Source organism: Mesoplodon densirostris, chromosome 11, assembly GCF_025265405.1.
Source record: "Mesoplodon densirostris isolate mMesDen1 chromosome 11, mMesDen1 primary haplotype, whole genome shotgun sequence".
Lineage (NCBI taxonomy): Eukaryota > Metazoa > Chordata > Mammalia > Artiodactyla > Ziphiidae > Mesoplodon > Mesoplodon densirostris.
This window is the reverse complement of record NC_082671.1, coordinates 54,045,790-54,070,909: the sequence shown is the minus strand read 5'-3', so window position 1 is coordinate 54,070,909 and position 25,120 is coordinate 54,045,790. Positions and strand designations below refer to the sequence as shown.

At 37.2% G+C, this 25,120-nt stretch overlaps 1 protein-coding gene across 3 annotated transcripts in view; it reads right to left on the bottom strand.

The window, feature by feature from the left end:
• Window positions 1–25,120, bottom strand: part of NELL2 (neural EGFL like 2) — a 458,505-nt gene that overhangs the window by 307,618 nt on the left and 125,767 nt on the right. For all 3 annotated transcript variants that reach the window (XM_060111915.1, XM_060111916.1, XM_060111917.1), the window contains exon 4: window positions 22,594–22,744. In XM_060111915.1, coding sequence (XP_059967898.1) covers window positions 22,594–22,744 — 151 coding nt within the window. The remainder of the gene's footprint in view (window positions 1–22,593; window positions 22,745–25,120) is intronic.

Here is a 25,120-nt window from a genome sequence, read left to right as displayed (position 1 = left end):
CCTGCAGGGGCAGGTGGTGGCTATGGCTCACCATGAGGACAAGGACACTGGCAGCAGAAGTTCGAGGAAGTACTCCTAGGTGTGAGCCCTCCCAGAGTCTGCCATTAGCCGCAGCAAAGAGCCCAGGTAGGCTCCAGTGTTGGGTTGCCTCAAGCCAAACAACAAACAGGGAGGGAACCAAGCCCCACCCATCAGCAGTCAGGTGGATTAAAGTTTTCCTGAGCTCTGCCCACCACAGCAACAGTCAGCTCTACCTACCATGAGTCCCTCCCATCAAGCCTCTTACATAGCCTCAACCACCAGAGGGTAGACAGCAGAAGCAAGAAGAACTACAATCCTGCAGCCTGTGGAACAAAAACCACATCCACAGAAAGAGAGACAAGATGAAAAGGCAGAGGGCTATCTACCAGATGAAGGAACAAGATAAAACCCCAGAAAAACAACTAAATGAACTGGAGATAGGCAACCTTCCAGAAAAAGAATTCAGAATGATGATAGTCAAGATGATCCAGGACCTTGGAAAAACAATGGAGGCAAAGATCTAGAAGATGAAAGAAATGTTTAACAAAGACCTAGAAGAATTAAAGAACAAACAAACAGAGATGAACAAAAAAATAACAGAAATGAAAAATACACTAGAAGAAATCAATAGCAGAATAACTGAGGCAGAAGAACAGATAAGTGACCTGGAAGACAGAATGGTGGAATTCACTGCTGCAGAACACAATAAAGAAAAAAGAATGAAAACAAATGAAGACAGCCTAAGAGACCTCTGGACAACATTAAATGCAACAACATTCACATTATAGGGGTCCCAGAAGGAGAAGAGAGGGAGAAAGGACCAGAGAAAATATTTGAAGAGATTATAGTCGAAAACTTCCCTAACATAGGAAAGGAAATAGCCATCCAAGCCCAGGAAGCGTAGAGAGTCCAATAGAGGATAAACCCAAGAAGAAATACACCAAGACACATAGTAATCAAATTGGCTAAAATTAAAGACAAAGGAAAATTATTGAAAGCAACAAGGGAAAAATGACAAATAACATACAAGGGAACTCCCATAAGGTTAACAGCTGATTTCTCAGCAGAAACTCTACAAGCCAGAAGGGAGTGGCATGACATATTTAAACTGATGAAAGGGAAGAACCTACAACCAAGACTACTCTACCCAGCAAGGATCTCATTCAGATTCGATGGAGATATCAAAAGCTTTACAGACAAGCAAAAGCTAAGAGAATTCAGCACCACCAAACCAGCTCTACAACAAATGCTAAAGGAACTTCTCTAAGTGGGAAACACAAGAGAAGCAAAGGACCTAAAAAATCAAACCCAAAACAATTAAGAAAATGGTCACAGGAACAGACATATCGATAATTACCTTAAACGTGAATGGATTAAATGCTCCCACCAAAAGACACAGGCTTGCTGAATGTATACAAAAACAAAACCCATATATATGCTGTGTACAAGAGACCCACTTCAGACCTAGGGACACATACAGACTGAAAGTGAGGGGACGGAAAAAGATATTCCATGCAAAAGAAAGCTGGAGTAGCTATACTCATATCAGGTAAAATAGACATTAAAATAAAGAATGTTACAAGAGACAAGGAAGGACACTACATAATGATCAAGGGATCAATCCAAGAAGAAGATATAACAATTATAAATATATATGCACCCAACATAGGAGCACCTCAATACAAAAGGCACCTGCTAACAGCTATAAAAGAGGAAATAGACAATAACACAATCATAGTGGGGGACTTTAACTCCTCACTTACACCAATGGACAGATCATCCAAAGTGAAAATAAATAAGGAAACAGAAGCTTTAAATGAAACAATAGACAAGAGAGATTTAATTGATATTTATAGGATATTCGATCCAAAAACAGCAGATTACACTTTCTTCTCAAGTATGCACGGAACATTCTCCAGGATATATCACATCTTGGGTCACAAATCAAGCCTCAGTAAATTTAAGAAAATTGAAATCATATCAAGCATCTTTTGTGACACAATGCTATTAGATTAGAAATGAACTACAGGGAAAAAAACGTAAAGAACACAAACACTTGGAGGCTAAATGATACATTACTAAATAACCAAGAGATCACTGAAGAAATCAAAGAGGAAATCAAAAAATTCCTAGGGACAAATGATAATGAAAACACGACAATCCAAAACCTATGGGATGCAGCAAAAGCAGTTCTAAGAGGGCAGTTTATAGCTATACAAGCAGACCTCAAGAAACAAGAAAAATCTCACGTAAACAATCTAACCATACACATAAAGGAACTAGAGAAAGAAGAACAAACAAAACCCAAAGCTAGCAAAAGGAAAGAAATCATAAAGATCAGAGCAGAAATAAATGAAATAGAAGCACAGAAAACAATAGCAAAGATCAATAAAACTAAAAGCTGGTTCTTTGAGAAGATAAACAAAATTGATAAACCATTAGCCAGACTCATCAAGAAAAAGAGGGAGAGGACTCAAACCAATAAAATTAGAAATGAAAAAGGAGAAGTTACAACAGACACTACAGAAATACAAAGCATCCTAAGAGACTACTACAAACAACTCTATGCCAATAGAAGGGACAACATGGAAGAATGGACAAATTCTTAGAAACGTATAACCTTCCAAGACTGAACCAGAAAGAAACAGAAAATATGAACAGACCAATCACAAGTAATGAAATTGAAACTGTGATTAAAAATCTTGCAACAAACAAGTGTCCAGTACCTGATGGCTTCACAGGTGAATTCTATCAAACATTTAGAGAGGAGCTAACACCCATAATTCTCAAACTCTTCTAAAAAACTGCAGATGAAGGAACACTCCCAATCTCATTCTATGAGGCCACCATCACCATGATACCAAAACCAGACAAAGATACTACAAAAAAAAAGAAATTACAGACCAATATCACTGATGAATATAGATGCAAAAATCCTCAACAAAATATTAGCAAACAGAATCCAACAACACATTAAAAGGATCATACACCATGATCAAGTGGAATTTATCCCAGAGATGCAAGGATTCTTCAAAATACACAAATCAATCAATGTGATACACCATAGTAACAAATTGAAGATAAAAACCATATGATCATCTCAATAGATGCAGTAAAAGCTTTTGACAAAATTCAACACCTATTTATGATAAAAACTCTCCAGAAAGTGGGCATAGAGGGACCATACCTCAACATAATAAAGGCCATGTATGACAAACCCACAGCAAACATCATTCTCAATGCTGAAAAACTGAAAGCATTTCCTCTAAGATCAGGAACAAGACAAGGATGTCCACTCTCACCACTATTATTCAACATAGTTTTAGAAGTCCCAGCTATGGCAATCAGAGAAGAAAAAGAAATTAAAGGAATAGATTGGAAAAGAAGAAGTAAAACTGCCACTGTTTGCAGATGACATGATACTATACCTAGAGAATCCTAAAAATGCCACCAGAAAACTATGAGAGTTAATCAATGAATTTGGTAAAGTTGCAGGATACAAAATTAATGCACAGAAATCTCTAGCATTCCTATACACTAATGATGAAAAATCTGAAAGAGAAATTCAGGAAACACTCCCATTTACCATTGCAACAAAAAGAATTAAATACCTAGTAATAAACCTACCTAGGGAGACCAAAGACCTGTAAGCAGAAAACTATAAAACACTGATGAAAAAATTAAAGATGATACCAACAGATGGAGAGACATACCATGTTCTAGGATTCGAAGAATCAATTTTGTGAAAATGACTCTACTACCCAAAGCAATCTACAGATTCAGTGCAATCCTTATCAAACTACCAAGGCATTTTTCACAGAACTAGAACAAAAAATTATACAATTTGTATGGAAACACAAAAGACCCCGAATAGCCAAAGCAATCTTGAGAAAGAAAAATGGAGCTGGAGGAATCAGGCTCCTGGACTTCAGACTATACTGCAAAGCTACTGTAATCAAGACAATATGGTACTGGCACAAAACCAGAAATGCAGATCAATGGAACAAGACAGAAAGCCCAGAGATAAATACATGCACCTATGGTCAACTAATCTATGACAAAGGAGGCAAGGATATGCAATGGAGAAAAGACAGTATCTTCAATAAGTGGTGCTGGGAAAACTGGACAGCTACATGGAAAAGAATGAAATTAGAATACTCCCTAACAACATACACAAAAATAATCTCCAAATGGATTAGAGACCTAAATGTAAGACCGGACACTATAGAACTCTTAAACGAAAACACAGGAAGAACACTCTTTGACATAAATCACGGCAAGATCTTCTTTGATCCACCTCCTAGAGTAATGGAAATAAAAACAAAAATAAACAAATGGGACCTAATTAAACTTCAAAGCTTTTGCACAGCAAAGGAAACCATAAACAAGACGAAAAGATAACCCTCAGAATGGGAGAAAATATTTGCAAACGAATCATCAGACAAAGAATTAATCTCCAAAATATATGAACAGCTCATGCAGCTCAATATTAAAGAAACAAACAACCCAATCCAAAAATGGGCAGAAGACCTAAATAGACATTTCTCTAAAGAAGACATACAGATGGCCAAGAAGCACATGAAAAGCTGCTCAACATCAATAATTATTAGAGAAATGCAAATCAAAACTACAGTTAGGTATCACCTCACTCCAGTTAGAATGGGCATCATCAGAAAATCTACAAACAACAAATGCTGGAGAGGGTGTGGAGAAAAGGGAAACCTCCTGCACTGTTGGTGGGAATGTAAATTGATACAGCCACTATGGAGAACAGTATGGAAGTTCCTTATTTTAAAAACTAAAAATAGAATTACCATATGATCTAGCAATCCCACTGCTGGGCATATACCCAGAGAAAACCATAATTCAAAAAGACACATGCACCCCAATGTTCACTGCAGCACTATTTACAATAGCCAGGTCATGGAAACAACCTATATGCCCATCGTGAGACAAATGGATAAAGAAGATGTGGTACATATATATACAATGGAATATTACTCAGCCATAAAAAGGAACGAAATTGGGTCATTTGTTGAGACATGGATGGATCTAGAGACTGTCATACAGAGTGAAGTAAGTCAGAAAGAGAAAAACAAATATCGTATATTAACGCATGTATGTGGAACCTAGAAAAATGGTACAGATGAACCGGTTTACAGGGCAGAAGTTGTGATACAGATGTAGAGAACAAACATATGGACACCAAGGGGGGAGACCACAGTGTGGTGGGGATGGTGGTGTGCTGAATTGGGTTATTGGGATTGACATGTATACTCTGATGTGTAATAAGATGACTAATAAGAACCTGCAGTATAAAAAAACAAACAAACAAAAACAACTAATACTAACTTTCTTTGGGTTATTTGTATGGAAATATGTTAATATAAATGTTTACGACATTACATGAAATTTCTAAAAATCTATATGTTCTGGTATAATGTTATGTCATAATTCTAGCTATTACTTTAAAATGTATATCTCAGATATAACTAAATTTCCTTGTCAATTGCATTATTATGGACTTTCATCAAATCTTTAACCGTGGTCATTTTTAAGTCCTTTGTCATTTACAGACAGTTCTGGGTGTACTCTGATGCTTTTGCAAAAATGTTCCTATAAAAGCGTTTCATCTTCAAGGAATTCATGGAAAAGACTCTGACAGGTACAGGTTTCTGGTAACTGACTATACTGCTGAACTGAATGAATAAGCATTTTCAGAACTCTAATTGAAAACTGATGAATTCATAAAAGTGCTAACAAAAGATCAAGCTGAAAAAAAATTAATTACATGGGACTGAGTGAACTGATGAGGATGAGTATAACTTTTGCAACTTTCTGTTAGAATAAAAAAAAATCCTCCCCAAAAAATAAATAAAGGAGAAAAATTAAATATTTAGCAGTTGTAGAAAATGCATTCGAGAAAATTTAACATCCATTCTTTTTCTCTATTCTGAGGAATAAAACTGAATTTGCTTTATATAAGATGAAGAATCTACAAATAAACAAAAATAACAATAATAACTATGAAAAACATCATACTTCATAATGGAATATCAAAAGTTTTCCCCATGAGATTGGGAAGATAAAAATATCAGCCAGCATTCCCTGGTGGCGCAGTGGTTGAGAGTCCACCTGCCGATGCAGGGGACACGGGTTCACGCCCCGGTCCGGGAAGATCCCACATGACGCGGAGCGGCTGGGCCCGTGAGCCATGACCGCTGAGCCTGTGCGTCCGGAGCCTGTGCTCTGCAACGGGAGAGGCCACAGCAGTGAGAGGCCCGCATACCAGGAAAAAAAAAGAAAAAAAATCAGCCAGCACACTTTTATTCTGTATTTATTCCATATTGAATAGCCAATGTAATAAGATAGAAAAATGTATTAAAGGTATGAAAATTGAAAAGAAAGAAATATCACTGTTATTGGTGGTCAATATTATAATGAATAGCAAATAAATTAATGAATAAATGAGTAATAATAAATTATAAATTAATGTAACAAAGGTCACTGGAAGATCAATGTATAAAACTCACTTGTATTGCTAACAAATATAAAACAAAATTGTAAATGTGCCAATTAAATTAACATCAAAACATCACATATCCCAGAATTTAACAGAAAATGTGCGATAACCTTACAAAACAAATGAAATAAAATGTTATATAAAAATGTTACTGAGAAAAGTTTTTTAATCTCTAATGCAAATACGTAAATCATCGGTCAAATTTACGTACAGATTTAATGAGATCCCAACAAAAAATCAAGCTGATTCTAAAACTACAAGGAAATGTGAAAAAGACAAGTATACCCAAAATAATCTTGAAGAAGAACAACAAAATTTGGAAGGTTTACACTACAATATCTAAAATTATTATGAAACCACAGTAGCTAAAACTATGCAATGTTGGCACAGGAATAGAAATATAGACTAATGGAACCATACAGATAGTTTAAAAACAGGCCCATACATATCAGGTTCAGCTGATTACAGCAAAGGTGACTACAATTCTAAAAGAAAATAATCGTTCTTTCAAAACTCTGGGGAGCATCAATTAGACATTCATGTAAGGAAAAAGAAGATTTCTGCAATGATTCCCAACTTATATTTATCACCTACGAGTACAGGCCATGTACAATAAGATCCCCACTTGCTGAAAACTCAAGGAATCTATTTGGAAACTGGATTCATCCCATCTCACTCCGGACGGCATCACCAAAGCTATTCTGCCTCTAGTCCTTACTCCAATGAAGAGATGCTAATGATATATGAAAGGAAGTTACAAGTATAACCCTTCACTAATTCCCCAAGAGGGCTTACACTGAAGAGTGGTAGGTTGAGAAAGGGTCAGTGCATTCTTTCCTTTTTTCTAAAATCTTTCCAGCTCACTATCCCTTTATGATATATAGCATCGTTCTAATTTCAGAAATGGTCATACTTTTTTCTACACAACTCAGATTAACATATTAGAGAGGAAAATTTAAAGATTTGGTCATTAAAAATAAGCACTAGCTGTTCTGTTTTGAAAGACTCTGAGGTGCGAGTATTTGTGTGTGTGTGCGCACGCATGCGCATGCACAAGGGTATATTTAATATAGTTAAGTAATAAAATACATATGGTTCCAAGGGATTTACTAACTGATGTATCACTTCATTTGAATTTAAAGATGAAACTCCTATTGAAAAGTTATTTTATAGTTATCTCTTTTTTTAACATCTTTATTGGAGTATAATTGCTTTACAATGGTGTGTTAGTTTCTGCTTTATAACAAAGTGAATCAGCTATACATATACACATATCCCCATATCTCCTCCCTCTTGTGTCTACCTCCCTGAAAATTTATTTTAAAAGACCTATATAAAACATGAATTTCTTTTTTCCACTGAGGATATGTAATTCTATTTCTGCAGAAAGGAAGTGGAGTAAATTATCCCTGGATCTGTGAAACCATCTGTGATGTGTGTTAATGGTCAAGCAGGGTTCAAAAACTATAGAAATGATATTTTATACATCAAATTCTCATAACATCCACTTTGATATGAAAGGATCTAAAAATATACATACATAGAAAAGTAGAGCACAGTCAGGGAGGGAATAACATATTCATTGAGGAATCATTAGTTACTTGATCCTTTAGTATATAAGATACTATGTACTTAATTTTACATTAAAAAATCCATAATACATAATTTTTTAATTTCTGAATTTGGTTACTTAAGTCAATCTCTTTTGTGAAAAAAATTCACACAACAAAACATCACAAAACAAAACACCTTTTCTGGATGTAGTTTTACTGTTAGAATGATTTAAGTCAGCTCTGCCTGAAGGAAAGAACTTGGTGATCTCTTAAAATCCATATACATTTATAAACATAATTTAAACATTATTGTAGTTTTGGATGAATTGGAATTTGTGTGTATGTGCATGTGTAATTCCAAGAGAATACAGCAATGGTCTCTTCAATTTCCAGATACTTAAGTGGCTTTACAAGTGTATTAAAATGTACATGCAATCGTGCTATCTCAAAGTATAAACAACAAACAATATTTCTGGAAGAAAATTATGTTCTCAAGATGGTAACTTTTCATCATCACCTTCACCTAAAACAATGATTCTTGATGCTTTTAGGAATACATCCATATGGAGTGACTAAGTGACTCCCAAAGACCCTCGATGCCCTTTGATTCCAGGAAGTATTTTATCTGGTTTCAAATCTTCCTCTTAAGTTAACATTTTGCTTTCCTAAGGTCCTAAAAAATCGATAGGACTTCCTTAGGTCAATAGAGGTTGGTCTGTGCAGGAATTTCTGGCAGCTTTACACATAACACATTCTGAAACTACGGGCAGACAATAAAGGAAAAGCATTGATGCATGTAAGGCAGCTAGAAGTTCTAGGGAGGCTGTATTTGAAAGAAAGGAATCAGTCACAGGGGAGAGTAAGCTGTCAACACTGCAGCATGTTTTCTGACATGCTTCATGGGTCATGATGTCTCCTCTATTGTTCAGAATAGATAAAAGCCAAGGAAGAAGGCAGCAGGATTCATGGGTCATCCACTGAGGTGACATTTTGCACTTAGTGAGCCTATTACTTCAAGCGTTCTCAATCGAAATGGCTACTGGACCCCCCTAACTAAAGACAATAGATCCACTGGGCCCCAAATTCTAGTAGGGAAATGCCAAAAATGTAGGAATCTTCTTTTTAAGTTTTAGCACAAACTTTTTATGGAGAGGCAATTTTAAAAAATGAAAAGACAAAATATTTTCCCAGTCATGCAGACCATGACAGCTTTATTTATACTGTTTATCAATTTCAACAAGCCATGGTGATGCTATTGAAATAAATAAATAAATTGCAAGAAAGAAAACTTCCAGATAAAAATTTTTACTATAACAAAAAAGCTTAAAAGAAGAAAAATATATGATTGTTGTCTTCAAAAGCAATAGAAAGCAAGAGTATTAACCCTGTCAATAGAGTTCTTGGGTTTTGAGGAAGCAGAAAGGCCATGGTGCTGCTCTAAAACAGGTAGAGAGAGAAGTTGTCAGGATGGTGGTTACAGGAGAATAGGCTCTGGTGTCAGGTAGCCTGGTTCAAATGTTGATTCTGCCACTTACTGTAACCTTGGACTTGAGACTTAACCTTTCAAGGCCCCATTTTCTTATCTGGAAAATAAGGGTAAGAATGGTATCTACCTCTAAGACTGTGATGCACATTTAATGAGATTAATCCATGTAAGGTGTTTAGAAGACTACACAATAAAGTGTTAATCCTTATAATGCAGAGACAACATTTCAATGAACCTAAGAAATCAGCCAACTACCATACACTGGATATCAGCAGATTCTCTGCACTTCTCATTCAGTCATTCCTCAAACATCTACCAGCCATCTTTACAGCAGGCACTATACCAGGCACAGAGAATACTGGGAAAAAGAGACAAAAGTTCAGGTCCTCAAAGAGTTCCCATTTCATCATTTTTCTAAATTGACACTCTCCAAGATGATGATTTGCTATAAATGTAGGCCTTCCTTTTTCGTGCCCAGAATTTTTATATTTCTGCCAGATCTTTATTTTACATGACCAGACATTTTTATACTGTCTTATTACTCTACATTCTCAAATCTAGTTAGAAATGGAGAGATTAAAAATAAGCACAACTTTTCTTAATGTGATTGAACAAAACTCCTGCAATAGATCCTGAATTCTGACAAACTAAAGGATAGAAAGATTTTGTCATATATTTATTTCAGTTACTGGCTGATGAATAACAATCAGAATTATTTTTTTAATGTAGAAAACATGCATTTTTAACCTATTAGAAATGTCAAAAAATGAAAATCCAATAACTAGATGTCATTGAAGGCTAAATGTATTTCCAGCAAAATTTGCCTGGAAATATATCTTATATACACTCTGATCTTGTTTTCACAAAGGTCTTTGAGTTTAGTTCAATGAATGTAATACTGTATATAAACCTATCAAGAAAAAGGTAGAAAAGTTGGGCAAATCAACTTTATGGAAATAACATATTATTTTCTCTGAATTTCATTCAGTATAAATGAATACTTTTCATTAAAGAAAAATACAGTAGTTAATTTAAAGATACCTTGCATAGTGAAGGGAGATATGAACTTAAAATGAGATACAAAAGTCTGAATTACCATTTTTTAGGAATATATTTTTACATGACATATTCCTTAAGTTTTTGACAGTATAAAAAATGAATTTGAGTTAGAATGAGTTCAATTTTCCATTTTATCATTTTATTTGTGTCACTAAGAAGCAATCGGATCTTATACAGGTGGGAACAGTCAATGGATGCTAAGGCAGGTGGGTGAAGGTCTGATGAGGAACAGGATATTGGAATGAAATTGAATTATCTCCCCATAAAATACTGATCAAAATCAAAGGGAAAAAACAGTGCAGAACCTGGCAGATCACTAACTTGACCAGGTGATCAAGGTTAATATCATCAGCAGTAGAAGAGACTGACACAGGGTACCTCCAGATGTGGTCGGCCTCATTTTTGTGGTATTCCTAACAAGAATGCATAGCCTGAGTGTGATGAGGAAACATCAGATGGACCCAGGTTGATGGTGATAATATGGAATGAAATGCCTATACTTCTGAGACTCTAAAGGATACCCAAAACAGGGAATGGAACTGCTCCAGATTGAAGGAAATTTTAAGATATGACAACCAAATGCTACATGTGTTCTAGAATGGAATTATGGCCCAAGAAGGAAAAAGAGACATTGTTTAGATAGTTGGTGAAATTTAAGTGGGGTCTGAGATTGGATGGTATTGTGTTGTCAATGTTGATTTCTTGATTGTATTGTGTATGTTGGTTATACAGAGATTGTCCTTGTTTTAATAAAATATATACTAGAGTATTTAAGGGTGATGGAGTATATTGTCAGTAAAAGGCATACTGGACTGAGATAGAGGGTGATGGAGCAAATGAGCTAAAAATATTACCAATTAGGAATCTGGTGAGAGAAGAGGTAGGAGTTCTTTGTACTGTCTTTGTAACTTTTCTGTAGGTTTGAAATGATTTCAAAAAACATTTTTAAATTAAAAGCAATCATTAACCTGGGAACTCTCCTGCTTATATAACTGACAGTGAGTTGACATTCTTAACATATAAAGAATTTTACAAATAAACAAGAAAAATGACAAGACTCTGGTGTAAAAATGGCAAAGGGTATTTAGAAACTATTCATCTAATCAGAGACACCAACAACTTACTAATAAATATATGAAAATGTACAAATTCACTAATATTCAAAGAACAGTAAACTTTAGAAATGACAGTCATTTCTCAGATATCATATTAGCAAAAAGTATTTTAAATATAGTGCTCAGTGCTTCAAAGTGTATAGTTCAAGTCATCTGCAAAGTAAATTGTTTCCTCAAAACACATATCTTACTTTCTTTTCGGTGCTGTTCAGGGTATTTTTACTGGCTAAGTTAAATGGATTTAAGCTGAAGTATTCACTGATTCATGTATTCTCTAATGCACTCACATCCTCAATAATAATCAAACATAATTTTTACACCACCTAGAGTTCTAAATAACCAAAGGTTAAAATACAAAGGAAAGATGACAGCATGCTAATCATCTCCTTCTTTAAATGCTCAATGGGTAAAATCACTGAAAAGAAGAGGAAAAATTTTTTTTTTTTTTTTTTTTTTTTTTTTTTTTTTTTTGCTGTACGCGGGCCTCTCACTGCTGTGGCCTCTCCCGTTGCGGAGCACAGGCTCCGGACACACAGGCTCCGCGGCCATGGCTCGCGGGCCCAGCCGCTCCGCGGCATGTGGGATCTTCCGGGATTGGGGCACGAACCCGTGTCCCCTGCATCGGCAGGCGGACTCTCAACCACTGCGCCACCAGGGAAGCCCCGAAGAGGCAAAATTTGAATGACTTTCATTCAACTATTACGAAATACATCAATATATGGTTTCAAAAATATGACACCTTGCCAAGATCAATAGAATGCAAGTGTACACAACAGCTAGGGAAATAAGATTTTTTTAAGTAATGGAGATAACATAAACTCCATGTCAATAAGGACACCAAAACAATTTTTTTTTTTTTTTTTTTTTTTTTTTTTTTTTGCGGTATGCAGGCCTCTCACTGTTGTGGCCTCTCCCATTGCGGAACACAGGCTCCAGACGCGCAGGCTCAGAGGCCATGGCTCACGGGCCTAGCTGCTCCACGGCATGTGGGATCTTCCCGGACCGGGGCACGAACCCGTGTCCCCTGCATCGGCAGGCGGACTCTCAACCACTGTGCCACCAGGGAAGCCCCAAAACAATATTTTGCATGGACATTTTTAAAAGGTACATGCTTCACCACAATACAGGAGATAACAAAACAAGTTACAAATAAGCTCAATTCTATTTCCTGTCACTTCATAATAAACTGCAGGAAGATCATTTTAATTTGTTAAATGAGTCTTTTGAAAAATGATTTTAAGTGATTGACCAAAGGCCTAAACAGCATTTGGGAAGTTTCACAACGACATCGTAAAACTAAAAGGAGAAGAGTATTAATACCAAAGAATTAAAATATATTACAACAATCCCTCAACATTCAGCTTGGAAAAGATCATTGAAATGTCAGCACATATCAATGTATGGCAGATTAAGAAAAGAGAATTAAATGAACTTTGATGGCACCTTGAAAATTTTCTTATTATACTTGAGTTGCATCCAAATAATCCAACTTTCCTCCAGAGACAAAAGAGAAAGCAAGTTACATACTATAGAAGATGTTACTTTTGATACAAATCAGAATCCATTTTTTCTGGTAATATAGTAAGTTAAGTCTTTTACAAATTAGAAAGTATAATGGAAAAATAAAGATCCTACGTGAGTAACAGAATAGCCTATAAGGTTCCTAGGAAAAAATCTAACAAAATATGTGTATGCCCATTATAGAGATAATTATAAAGAAGAAATGAAAGAAAATGGAGAGATAAGTCATATCCCTGGATTTTAAAAAATGAATATCAGAAAAATGTTAAGACATTAATCTATAAATGTGATATAATTCCAATATAAATCCCAATGGCATTTTTTTCATAAAATTTATCAAACTGATTCTAAAGTTTATACCAAAGAATAAAGTTTCAAGCATAGCAAAAAAATCTGAACAGGAAGAACAGAGACCTGAACTATGAGTTAGCAAGTCTTATAAAACTACAGTAATCAGAGTAGTGTGGTCTTCCTGCATGAGCCACAAGCAATCAGTAGAGCAGAATACAAGGCCCAGAAACAGACCTCTGACTTGATAGAGATTTGGTACTACATTTGACATTATAAATATGTGAGAAAAGAATGGGCTTTTGGGGACTTCCCTGGTGGTGCAGTGGTTGAGAGTCCACCTGCCGATGCAGGGGACACGGGTTCGTGCCCCGGTCCGGGAAGATCCCAGATGCCGCGGAGCGGCTGGGCCCGTGAGCCATGGCCGCTGAGCATGCGCGTCCGGAGCCTGTGCTCCACAATGGGAGAGGCCACAACAGTGAGGGGCCCAAGTACCGCAAAAAAAAAAAAAAAAAAAAAAAGAATGGGCTTTTGGGTAACTGGCATTGGGACCACCAGCTTCACCTATTAGATATTACACTAGATAAGTATACCTAGATCTAAGTTCAAGATGTCCATTTCTTTTCTTTGTTAGGCAGGACAAAATGATCATTCATTGAACACAGCGGGGCAGATTAAGGTGGAACGTTAAATACGGATGTACCATTGTCCCCTTTCCAGATCTCCAATTAAAAGATCAATAGTAAACTAATCAACAGTATTTGCATTAATGCCTATGTATCAGTATTCATTGCAGAGTCAAATATTGTGCTGAGATAATCTCTCCTTCATTGTCACAAATTCTCCAACATCCAAAGAAGAAAGTTAGGTAGCATCAAGGACAGATGAATTTTTTTCTTACTTCCCCCAAATTGCCCAAAATCATGCCAAATTTTCTATTCTATAGAGTAGACCATAAATTTCTCATAAAGGAAATTTTAAACCACAGAACATAATCTAGGGGACTGTACCAAAACTACACCAAGGGACAGCAAAAGGATTTTATTTATCGTGAAGAAAATGCAGTTTTGCAAAACATGGAAAAAGAGAACAGAGTCCTTTTGGAATTCGGGGAAATTTTCTCATTCATTTTTACTTACAAATATACTTTCACTTTTCAATTAGCCTTTACTGTTTTCATATTTCTCTTCTATATTTCTTGTACAAATAGATAAGTGAATAATATCTTAGAATTACTTCTCTAGTCTTTGTTTTTTTCCTTTCAAAACACAATAGCCAGAAAACTGTAATGATGAGAAAACTCCTTTGATCTGCCTAAGTGTCTTAATTCTTTCATACATAAAGTACCATATATTATTGTCTGTTGTTTTTAGGGGTAATACTGATGTTGGCTAAACATACACAGAAATGCCAGAAGAGCCAACAATCTTTTTACACTGTGCTCACGTGAAGTTTGTGGTCCAATTTTTAACAGCAGCCCCTACTTGAAAAACATCACTGGAAACCAGCATCTCAGGTTGGGAGGCCAAATGAGCCTGTTCATGGCGCACCAGGGCACTGCTTATAAGGTTCCCAGTAGCTTCATAATGATGTCACTTTGTTTGAAGCTGTGTTTCAGTACCAAGATGTGACTTAAGCACACTTTCAGTCCCAAGATACTGTGATGTCTGCCTTTCCCACTTCCATCTTGCTCTTAGCTCACTTCAGACACCCCAAGACCCAGAGCGCATCCATTAGTCTCATATGTCCAAGCCAACAAAGTTGTGTGATTAGGTTTCCAGCTTTCACACAGTGGCTGAGATGTTGCTACATAGCTCATTACAGGTGTCGTTATTCTCTAAGAACTTGACTTACAGTCATTTGGAAGCAGTGTCTGCCAGTTAGTGAAATCCTCACGCCTAGAGCTAATGGCATTTCAGGATAGATAAGGCACTCTGCATCAACAGAGCAATTTGAACATTCTCCAGATCCTTTACCCTAGCCTGGAGAAAACTTTGTGATGTCATTTGTGATTCCTGGTGTACTCATGATGATCTTTTGCTCGATCTTCCACTCATTTTTTCATCCACCAAATATTTATTTAGAATCTAACTTTGTATGACAGCATGGCAGGTAAAATGGAGTAGGCAAGTTTAATGCATAATCCTTTACAGCAAAAGAAAAAATCTAATCAAAAATTGTTGTCAGCTACATAAAATTTCAGGCAAACACACAAGTACTCCTGGGAAAAGGATTAGAAAGCTACATCCTGGAGTCTTATGGTGGTTGCCTACAACCACTGCAGGCATGGTGCTGATAAATGGTTAACATTTGCCTCTCTGTTCTCTAAAGAAATAATTCTAAGATATTGGTTCATTTATCCACCTGTTCAGAGAAGATAGAAGAAAAGAAATATGAAAAAAGTAGACTCATAAAAAAAGAATATTTATCAACAAAAATACATTTTTAAAAAATAGCTCTACTCTGTAGCACTTGCTTATTTCCATAGTCTACTTCAAGCTCCAACAGTAACCTCAGCCAGCTCACAAAGTTTCAATTATTATCAGCCAGTATGAGCCCGCTCCAGCACACCACTGACTGGCTGAGAAACATTTTCTTCTTTTAACTTTTCTTATTTTCAAAATGTCTTTAATGATAATAGTGGTTGCCCCCAGGGACAGAAATCAAGTGGCCGGGGAGGGATGAAGGTAGACTTTTTCTCTATATCTTATTGTGCCTTTTAAATTTTGAACCATGGGATGTATTACCAATTTTTTTTAATTACAATTACAATTTAAATTTTAAAAATCTTCAGTAAATATTTGTTACCAAATAGATTTAGATTTTTAAAATTTAAATTGTGATCAAAGGCAGTAAATGATACTTTTTACCATCTCATATGTAATTAATACATATGTATATATGTGAAACATTGAAATAACAAGATGTTATATGTTAGAATGCCAAAAGGAGTGGCCCAGATTTAAAACCTGGAGAAAGAAATTAATGTAAACTGGGAAGGTCAGTAAAAGCTTCACGGAGCTGTGAGTGAAGTTCTGAAGTGTGAACAGGACTTGGATGAGCAGAAAGGGATCTACACAGTGATGATGAGCAGTCTGGCCACTGTGCCTGGTATTTATATTCCTACTGAATAATACCACTTTTCTCCATCACTTGCCAGTGCCGGAGCTGACATTCCCCGCAGCCTCTATTTCTCACTGACCCCTCCCTACTTCATTTGGAGTCAGAGCAAGATGCACAATAGCCAGATATCTCAGGATAGCTCACTGCCATCAACGCGCATGGAGATAAGAGTGAAGTCAGGGACTGACACAAGAAGCAGGGAAGCCGCTTCACATCATCTCTAGTAATAACATTAATGTTTATTTAGTGTTTGCTCTGCAGCAGGCACTCTATGGTCAAACCCACAAAGCCTAACTTACGGAGGAATAACTCCTTGCCTTCTACCAAGCAGACAAGAACCTGTGGTCAGTGGAGCACCACGACCTCACCCCACCCACTCCCAAAAGCAACTAGGAAATGAGCTTCTTTCCTCATGAGGAAAAGCTCTTCTGTGAACTAAGACAGACCTGATGGAAGGCTGGATCCACATCTAATCACTGCCAGTTAAAGGATGACAGATCACCTGTTTATTCTGATGAGCATTTTTCAACATTTAACTGGTTTACAGCTAACCATCCTTTGAAGCACATAAATGTATTCACTTATCCAGGACCATATTTTGCAAGCTAGTCATCTTAATGGATACCTCAGATAGTTCTACTGATCAAAATTTGACATTTTTTGGATAGTTTGGCTTTTTTAATGACAAAATTAAAATTCTGTGAGAATTTGATTTCCCTGATTTAATTTGCACCCAGTAATGGAATACTCTTTGGTCATTAATGAACAGATTATAAATGAATATTTATTGGCATAGGAAAATCCTCAAAAAATTTTGCTAAATTATAAAAAGTTATAAAATATTATGTACAGTGTGATTTAATTTTTTAAAAAAATAGTATATCTATACATTTTAAGTAGACATTTATAACTGAAAATATTAGTAGACACTATCCCAATTTTATCCAGGGGGATAAAATTACAAATGATTTCTTCTTCCTTCTTTGTGATTTTCCTAATTTGTAAAATTCACTATAAGCATTAATCTTATATGTAATGTTTGAAATTTGTAGCATAGTTAAAATTTCCACATTCTAGAGGATCCATCCGTCAGTACGCGAGAGTAGAATCCACACTACTTACCCAGAAAAAGCCCGGCCCTGCCCTTGGGAACTGCCTACTTCAGCCACCACAGGAGGATGTGGGTACCTTCTGTTCAGGCACGGCCTTATTTGGCTCCTCAGTTTTTTTTTTTTTTTTTTGCGGTATGCGGGCCTCTCACTGCTGTGGCCTCCCCCGTTGCGGAGCACAGGCTCCGGACGCGCAGGCTCCGGACGCACAGGCTCAGCGGCCATGGCTCACGGGCCCAGCCGCTCCGCGGCATATGGGATCCTCCCAGACCGGGGCACGAACCCGTATCCCCTGCATCGGCAGGCGGACTCTCAACCACTTGCGCCACCAGGGAGGCCCTGGCTCCTCAGTTTTTATAATAAAATGTCAGTATTTCCTCCAACTCAATTGCTGCTGAGGCTCAACACACCTTTCATTTAACTGTCAACAAAGAATAGCTGCAATTTGGGTATTTATCAGAGAAGTCTAACTTGAATTCAGTATTATTCTCAAGACACTGGGAAAAGCAATTGATATGGAGTATTGCCTAGAAGACATGGTCTTTTATCAGGATTTCATATAGGAGGTGCTATTGGCATTCTGAGCAGTAAAACTTGGTTGCACAGAACTTTTGTGCACACTACCAAGGGCCTCGAAGACAGTACAACTTCAAACACCTTTATACCTAGACGCACGTTACTGGCATCATTATAGATTTGCTTTTTCTGAAGCGCGCTGTGGCTTGATGCCACCAGCTGACACGAGGTCCTCTGAACTTGTTCCTCTAAAGGCACTCACTATATTTTACCATAAAAGGTCATAGAAGAAATAAGTCTCTGGTCTCAGAACCAAGAATAGTTGCATTCCCTTATCATCTAAGTGGTTGTCTATTTCTTCTTTGCCTTGGTTTGCATATTTCATTTTATTTTTGTCTTATTGTCCTGTAGATATCTCTATAAGCCTCCTTAACTTTTTGTGAAAATAAGCAGAGAATAAATAAGTGTTCAGGAAATGATGACACTAAAGAGATGGGTGAGAATAAGACTAAGGAAAGAAAGATACCTTCAGCAACAACAACAGGAAAAAAAAACAATACAAACCAAAGCACAAGGTCTGTGAGGGTGACGGGAGGTTAGGAGATAACACAGTGGATGTGTAAAAATACTGGACTCAGGAATCAGAATTATGCTGAGTGTAAAATAAGTCAGACAGAAAAAGACAAATACTGTATGATTTCACTCATATGTGGAACCTAAAAACCAAAACAAGTGAACAAACGTAACAAAACAGAAAGAGTTATAGATACAGAGACAAACAGGTGATGGCCACAGGAGAGAGGGTTTGGGGCGAGGAGAGAAATAAGTGAGGGAGACTCAGAGGTTCAAACTTCCAGTTATAAAATAAACGAGTCACAGGTATGAAATGTACAGTGTGGGGAAGATAGTCAATAACTACGTATGTGTGTATGTATGGTGCCATCTTAACTTACTGTGGTGATCATTTTGAAATACATAGAAATACGCTGCATAACAGGAACTAATAGTGTTGTAGGTCAATTATGCTTCAAAAACAAACAAACAAACTCACAGAAAAAAATATCGGATTTGTGGTTCCCAGAGGCAGGTGATGGAGGAAGAGGGCATTGGATGAAGGCAGTCAAAAGGTACAAACTTCCAGTTATAAGATAAATAAGTACTAGAGATGTAATGTACAACCTGGTAAATATAATTAACTCTGCTGTGTGTTATACATGAAAGTTGTTAAGAGAGTAAGTCCTAAGAGTTCTCAGAAGAAGGAAAATTATTTTTCTATTTCTTTGATGTTGTATCTATATGTGATGATGGGTGTTCACTAAACTTACTGTGATAACCTTCATGATGTATGTAAGTCAAATTATTATGCTGTACACCTTAAACTTATACAGTGCTGCATGTCAATTATTGATATATCTCAATAAAACTGGAATAAAAAAATCAGAAGAAGTGGGTTTGGGTGCCGACTCTGTCATCATCTAGATAAGTGACACTGTGAAAAAACAGGCAGAAGAGAAGCTAGTCTAACAACTTCAGACACTGAGAGAAGGCACAGCACAGAGGTACAGGAGACCAGCTCTATAATCATACTACCTGAGTTTAAACCCTACCTGCATTTACTCTTGGGAGCCTTTAACAACTCAACCTCTCTAAGACTTGTTTTTCTTATCTGTAAAATGAGAATGAGAATAATGACCTTGCAATATGATGGGACTTTAGTGGATTTTTTTCTCTAGTATCATCAAGCACTTTATACGGATTTACAGATGAGGAACCTGAGGTTCAGAAGAGGTAAGTGATTTACCCAAGGTCACAAAGCCAGTAAGTCTTTGAGCTATGACTGGAATGCAAGCAGTCCTTCTCCAGATCTGCACTCTGAACCACTATCTAATATTGACGTAAAAGGAACTAACCCATGGAATGCACTGAGCACTGTGCCTAGCACACGGTAAGCCTTTAATAATTGTTGGCTTCCCAAGCAAATGCAAAGTGCCTTCCAAATAGATAGGATTTTAAATATCATAGAAAAATATCCTATATCTCAAATATGGTATTTGTTTAGGTAAATGTTATCAAATTTACAGATGATATGAAGGAAGAATGAAGAATTAATAATCAATTTAATAAGAATAATTGGAAAGCATGAGAGCTGAGCACAAAGATTTATGTATAAATATGTTCATCACGGTGTTATTTATTAAAGTTAAAAAAGGAAATGAGTTCAGTATCCAAAAGTAAGAACACACACCGACACAGACAAAAAACTGGATTAAAATATGACAGAATTTCAACATCAGTCTTCTTCTGGTGATATGATTTGTATGAGTTTTCCTATTTCTTTATTACACTTGTCAGTTGTCCACATTTTCTACAAGGAAAATATATTGCTATGCTAATTTGAAAAAAACAAATATCATTTTTAATTGAGATAAGTCAATATAAAGCCCTACACATAACTTTAACAAATCTACTTCATAGGACTAGTAAGGTAGGATCTGTCTGATAGCAAAGCTTCCTTCAAGGACCTACCTGATAAAAGTTGGGTATTTCGGTGGTCCATATCCTTACTATGTCTAAGGTGCTAAAAAAAATTTTCAAACTATTTTAATACGTTATCAGTTGGAAAGTGCATAGATTATAAGAAATCCATGCTGGTCAAACATTTGTAGAGTTAATGTATTCAACTCTAGGGACCAACAAAACATCGACCACCTGGATGGGATGGTCGTGAGGGATGTCATCTGGAAGAAGGTTAGGCGAGTTCCATGTCTCTACAAATGGGGTAGTAAGAAGCCATAGGGCTTAGAAAAATCTCATGCCCAAAATACAGGGGAAATTTTCTTAGCAAACAGAACTAATCAGCAATAAATCAGGCTGCTCTGTGAAGGAACAATATCTTTCGCTCTATGTGAATCATGTTACCTAAAGCCCACTGGAGGAGGGCAGGGTCGCAGTGTTACAAATGAGAAGCTCCCCTGATATCAATCACCTGAAGATGAGGACCAGGAACATACCAAGGCCAAGAGCCCTGGTGAACCCTTGGAGATGGACCTCTCCCTTTCTTGCTCAGTCTTAAGGAGCCCAAGCCAATTACCTGGTGAATGTTAGGATGGCACCCTCCTTTCAAAAACAGGCCAAAACCTGGGAGGAAAGAAATCCAAGTGAGGGGCCTGGGAAGTTATGCGAATCCTTTGGGCCTAAAGATAGAATTAGATGGGGCCTTAAATCCCTGAGAGTAATCCAGGTAGAATGTGATCAGGAACCCTTCTCTCTGTGTCAATTTTCTATATATTTTTCTCCACGTATATTTGCTTCTGTTTGCCCTTTAGTATTGAGCAAAGATTTGCCAAGTCCCAGGCTGCCCCATCTCTCATAAGAGAAACCAAGAAAAGAGGTTTCTGCCCACATCTGAACAGGATTATTAAATCCATTATATATGCAAAACACTTTACATATATAAACGCTTTGATCCTCACAACTACCTATGAAGGAGGTACTATTTCTATCCTCATATTACAGATGAGGAAATTGAGGCACAGAGAGGTTATGTGACTTGCCCAACGTCCCCAGATAGTCATGAAGTGGGCATTCAAAATATGCACACAAAAGAACTTTCATTATCAGAACTGTGGTTATTCTTTCAGGAAGGATTCACTTTAAGCTGTTTGATATTATTTAGTAGCAATTTATGTATATGCTAAATGTCATGAATGAATTTCTTCTTACCCCTCTCCCCTCTGCCTCACTACTCCCAGCAGCTCTCTTAATCATGCTTCTATGCATGCAAGAAGCTAGGAAATACTAGACAGCATTATGATTCAACACACATCCAAAAATACAGCTGTAACTGCCACAGTCTAAGAAGTGCGCTGAAAAAGAATTTATCTGTCTGTGATTAAAATTATAAGACTATTAAACTCTAAACCCAGGCAATATCCTGAAGAAACAGAATATGGTATTTTTGCGGCTAACTGTTCACCAATTAAGAGGAAGTATGTTTGATTTTAACATTGAGGAAGATAACTCATGAGGAAGTTAGTAATTAATAAATGGGTTTTAGGAATGGTGATTTCCGTGCGCTCTTAGCAACATCAAAAGCAATAGCTCCTTCTGCTTTTAGGCTGATCTCAATTACTTGTGTTTCTGATTTTGCACAATGTAGCAAAATTATTCTTGCTGTTTTAAACCAATCATGAATATCTTGCTTTTGTTTACTTCTCTTTAATGTGTTAATTTCACCATATATAATGAAAACACAGGAAACTCTAGCAGCCGCACGTACCTGTGATCCAAGTGGTGAATGGAGAGAATCACTCCGGAATTTAAATGGGTCTGTTTTAGGGTCACCAGAACAGTAAATTCATGTTTATTTCTCAGCTTCTGCAAAAACTGTTCAGCTGTAGCAGTGGATGCTTTTATACTTCTGGGAGTATCTAAAAAAAGAAACATACAGTAAATAGACTAGAACTTGGCTTTATAAAGCATCCTTTACAGGCAACATCTTTCAGAAAACATTATCAAGAATACCAAGCTCCAGACTCTCCTGGTAAATTGGTTCAAAAAGACTTTTTGCTACACATAACACAGGACAGTAAACCACATGAATGACTGAGCTTGTGTTTCAGAGATCTTTTTTCAAAAATGTCTTTGAGGTGAAGAATCAAAGAGCCTTGTTTGAAGAACTGAGCTCCCAAGTTTTCTCCTCACACTCTTCCTAAATCCTGGATACCACAGCCACGTCAGTGTCAACACTGAACAAAAGGATGTCCTTCCAAGAAAAGGACCTAAAAAACCATGATAGAGCCATTTAGCTTTTCTGACACCTCGTGACAGAAAACTGGATTTAAATCAATGTGCCACCTTCCACATTGATATCTGTAGCCAGAAGGCTTGCTATAAATAGATTTTTTAAAAGATCATTGAAATTAGTCACTCTCAGCCTTCTGTGCAGTGGATAGAAGATTAAGATCAAATTATCGTGCCGTATTTTTGAAAGAAATGCACAGAACTCAATTCCCACGTCCCTCTCCCCAGGCTTAGAGAACACCTAGACAAGAGAGATTTGAGTGGGAGAGCAGATTTTTATCCTGCACTCTCCTGTGGTTTAGTCGTGCACTCCAACCTCAGGACCCAGAGGACATGGGAGAAATAGCCAGGGGTAGAAATGGATTTAGTGGACAGGAAAAACCTATCATTCAAGCCGTCCGCTCACAGAGCATAACACTCTCCTATTCACAGTGTGTGCAGAGGGTTGATGGGAGCCAGAAACACAGTTTCTGCAGCTATCAAATCGTTCTCCTCTTTTCTGTGCTTTAGACTAGATAGACTAGATAAGGAGTTCTCAATGGGGAAGCTACTGGCATTTGGAGAGAATAACCCTTCCTGTGGAAGACTATCCTATGCACTACAGAACGTTTAGCACCCCTGGTCCTGGCCCAATGAATGCCAGTGGCACTCAGTCCTAGTCATTGTGACAACCCAAAGTTCTCCCACACATTTCCAAGCATTCTCTTTGGAACAGTGCAGCAGAAATCAGGTTGAGAACAACAACCTTGATGAAACAGATTATGAGATTAATCTAAAGTTCCCCACCTTTCCAGCCACACAAATTTATGGAATAAAATTGTAATCACCTGGTCTGTGTCCATCACTGGGGATGCATAGACATGGAGAAGCCCTCAAGATACCCATAAACTGGAGGAGGGGACAAATAATCCCAATAAAATAAAAGAAACGCTGTCATAGAGGTAAGTACAAAGTGGTGTTGGACCACAGAGTGAAAGGAGCCAACATCATCTGGAGGGCAGGATCTCAAAACAGAAGGCATTTGGTCAGGAGTTCACCAGGTAGAGAAGAGAGGGAAAAGCATTCCAGTCATAGACATAGCTTATGAAAAAGCAAAGAGATGTGATAGGGCATGACATGGCTGAAACAGCAAGTAGCAGCCATTGCAGGGTGGGGCTGGGTAAGAAAGCTGAAGAGGAGAGGCAGGGCTTTGTGTGCCAATGTAACAGACACTTCTTTCTGTCACCATCCTCAATTTACTCCCTAGGTAAAAAATAAAAAATAAATAATAATAACTCTTATCTACCACTGAAAAACGATCCCTCCCCACTCTTAACTCGTGGCTTTCTCTGTGCTAAAAGTACCCAGTCAGGGCATCGCCTATTCCTGTCCACAGTAATTGATTCAGAAACAGGCACCTAATCCAGGGCAATGAAGTCAGGCCCAGGATATTGGTTCCAGGTTTTAGGAAAAAGAAACTTCCTAGTTTCCAAAAACAAACTTCCTCAGTTCCAGTCAACAGTCACAGTTCAAAAGCGTAACAATAATCCGCAATTTCAGCCATGGTAAATGTAATCGTTTCTCCCTAGATTCCACTAGAGAGAAGACAGGCTTTGCAGAGATGCCATCCAATTCCTCTGAGATCCAAAACCGTCTGCTTCCCAAAGAGGCACAGAAAGTGAGACTCTGTGAGAAGGATTTATCTAGTGTTAACTTTTAATCCACTCCAATTTATATACAAGTGAATCATTCACAAACTTCATGACTTCATTTCAATTTGCTAGATAAAAACAAATTAAAATTGAATTACAAATATTACACTCCCCCTCCTGGCCCTGCCTCGCTCCGACCCTTTTCAGGCAGGTAGAGCTGGAGCAGCATCCTTTGTCTTGCTGAACAGGGTGATAGATAGGGACATAAATGAAGGAAACTGAGGAAGGACTACATTAAATACGGGAATGATGATCAGAGCCACAGAGAGATGGGAAGGTGTAGCCCAGGAAGCTTGAGCTCTTATAGTGAGA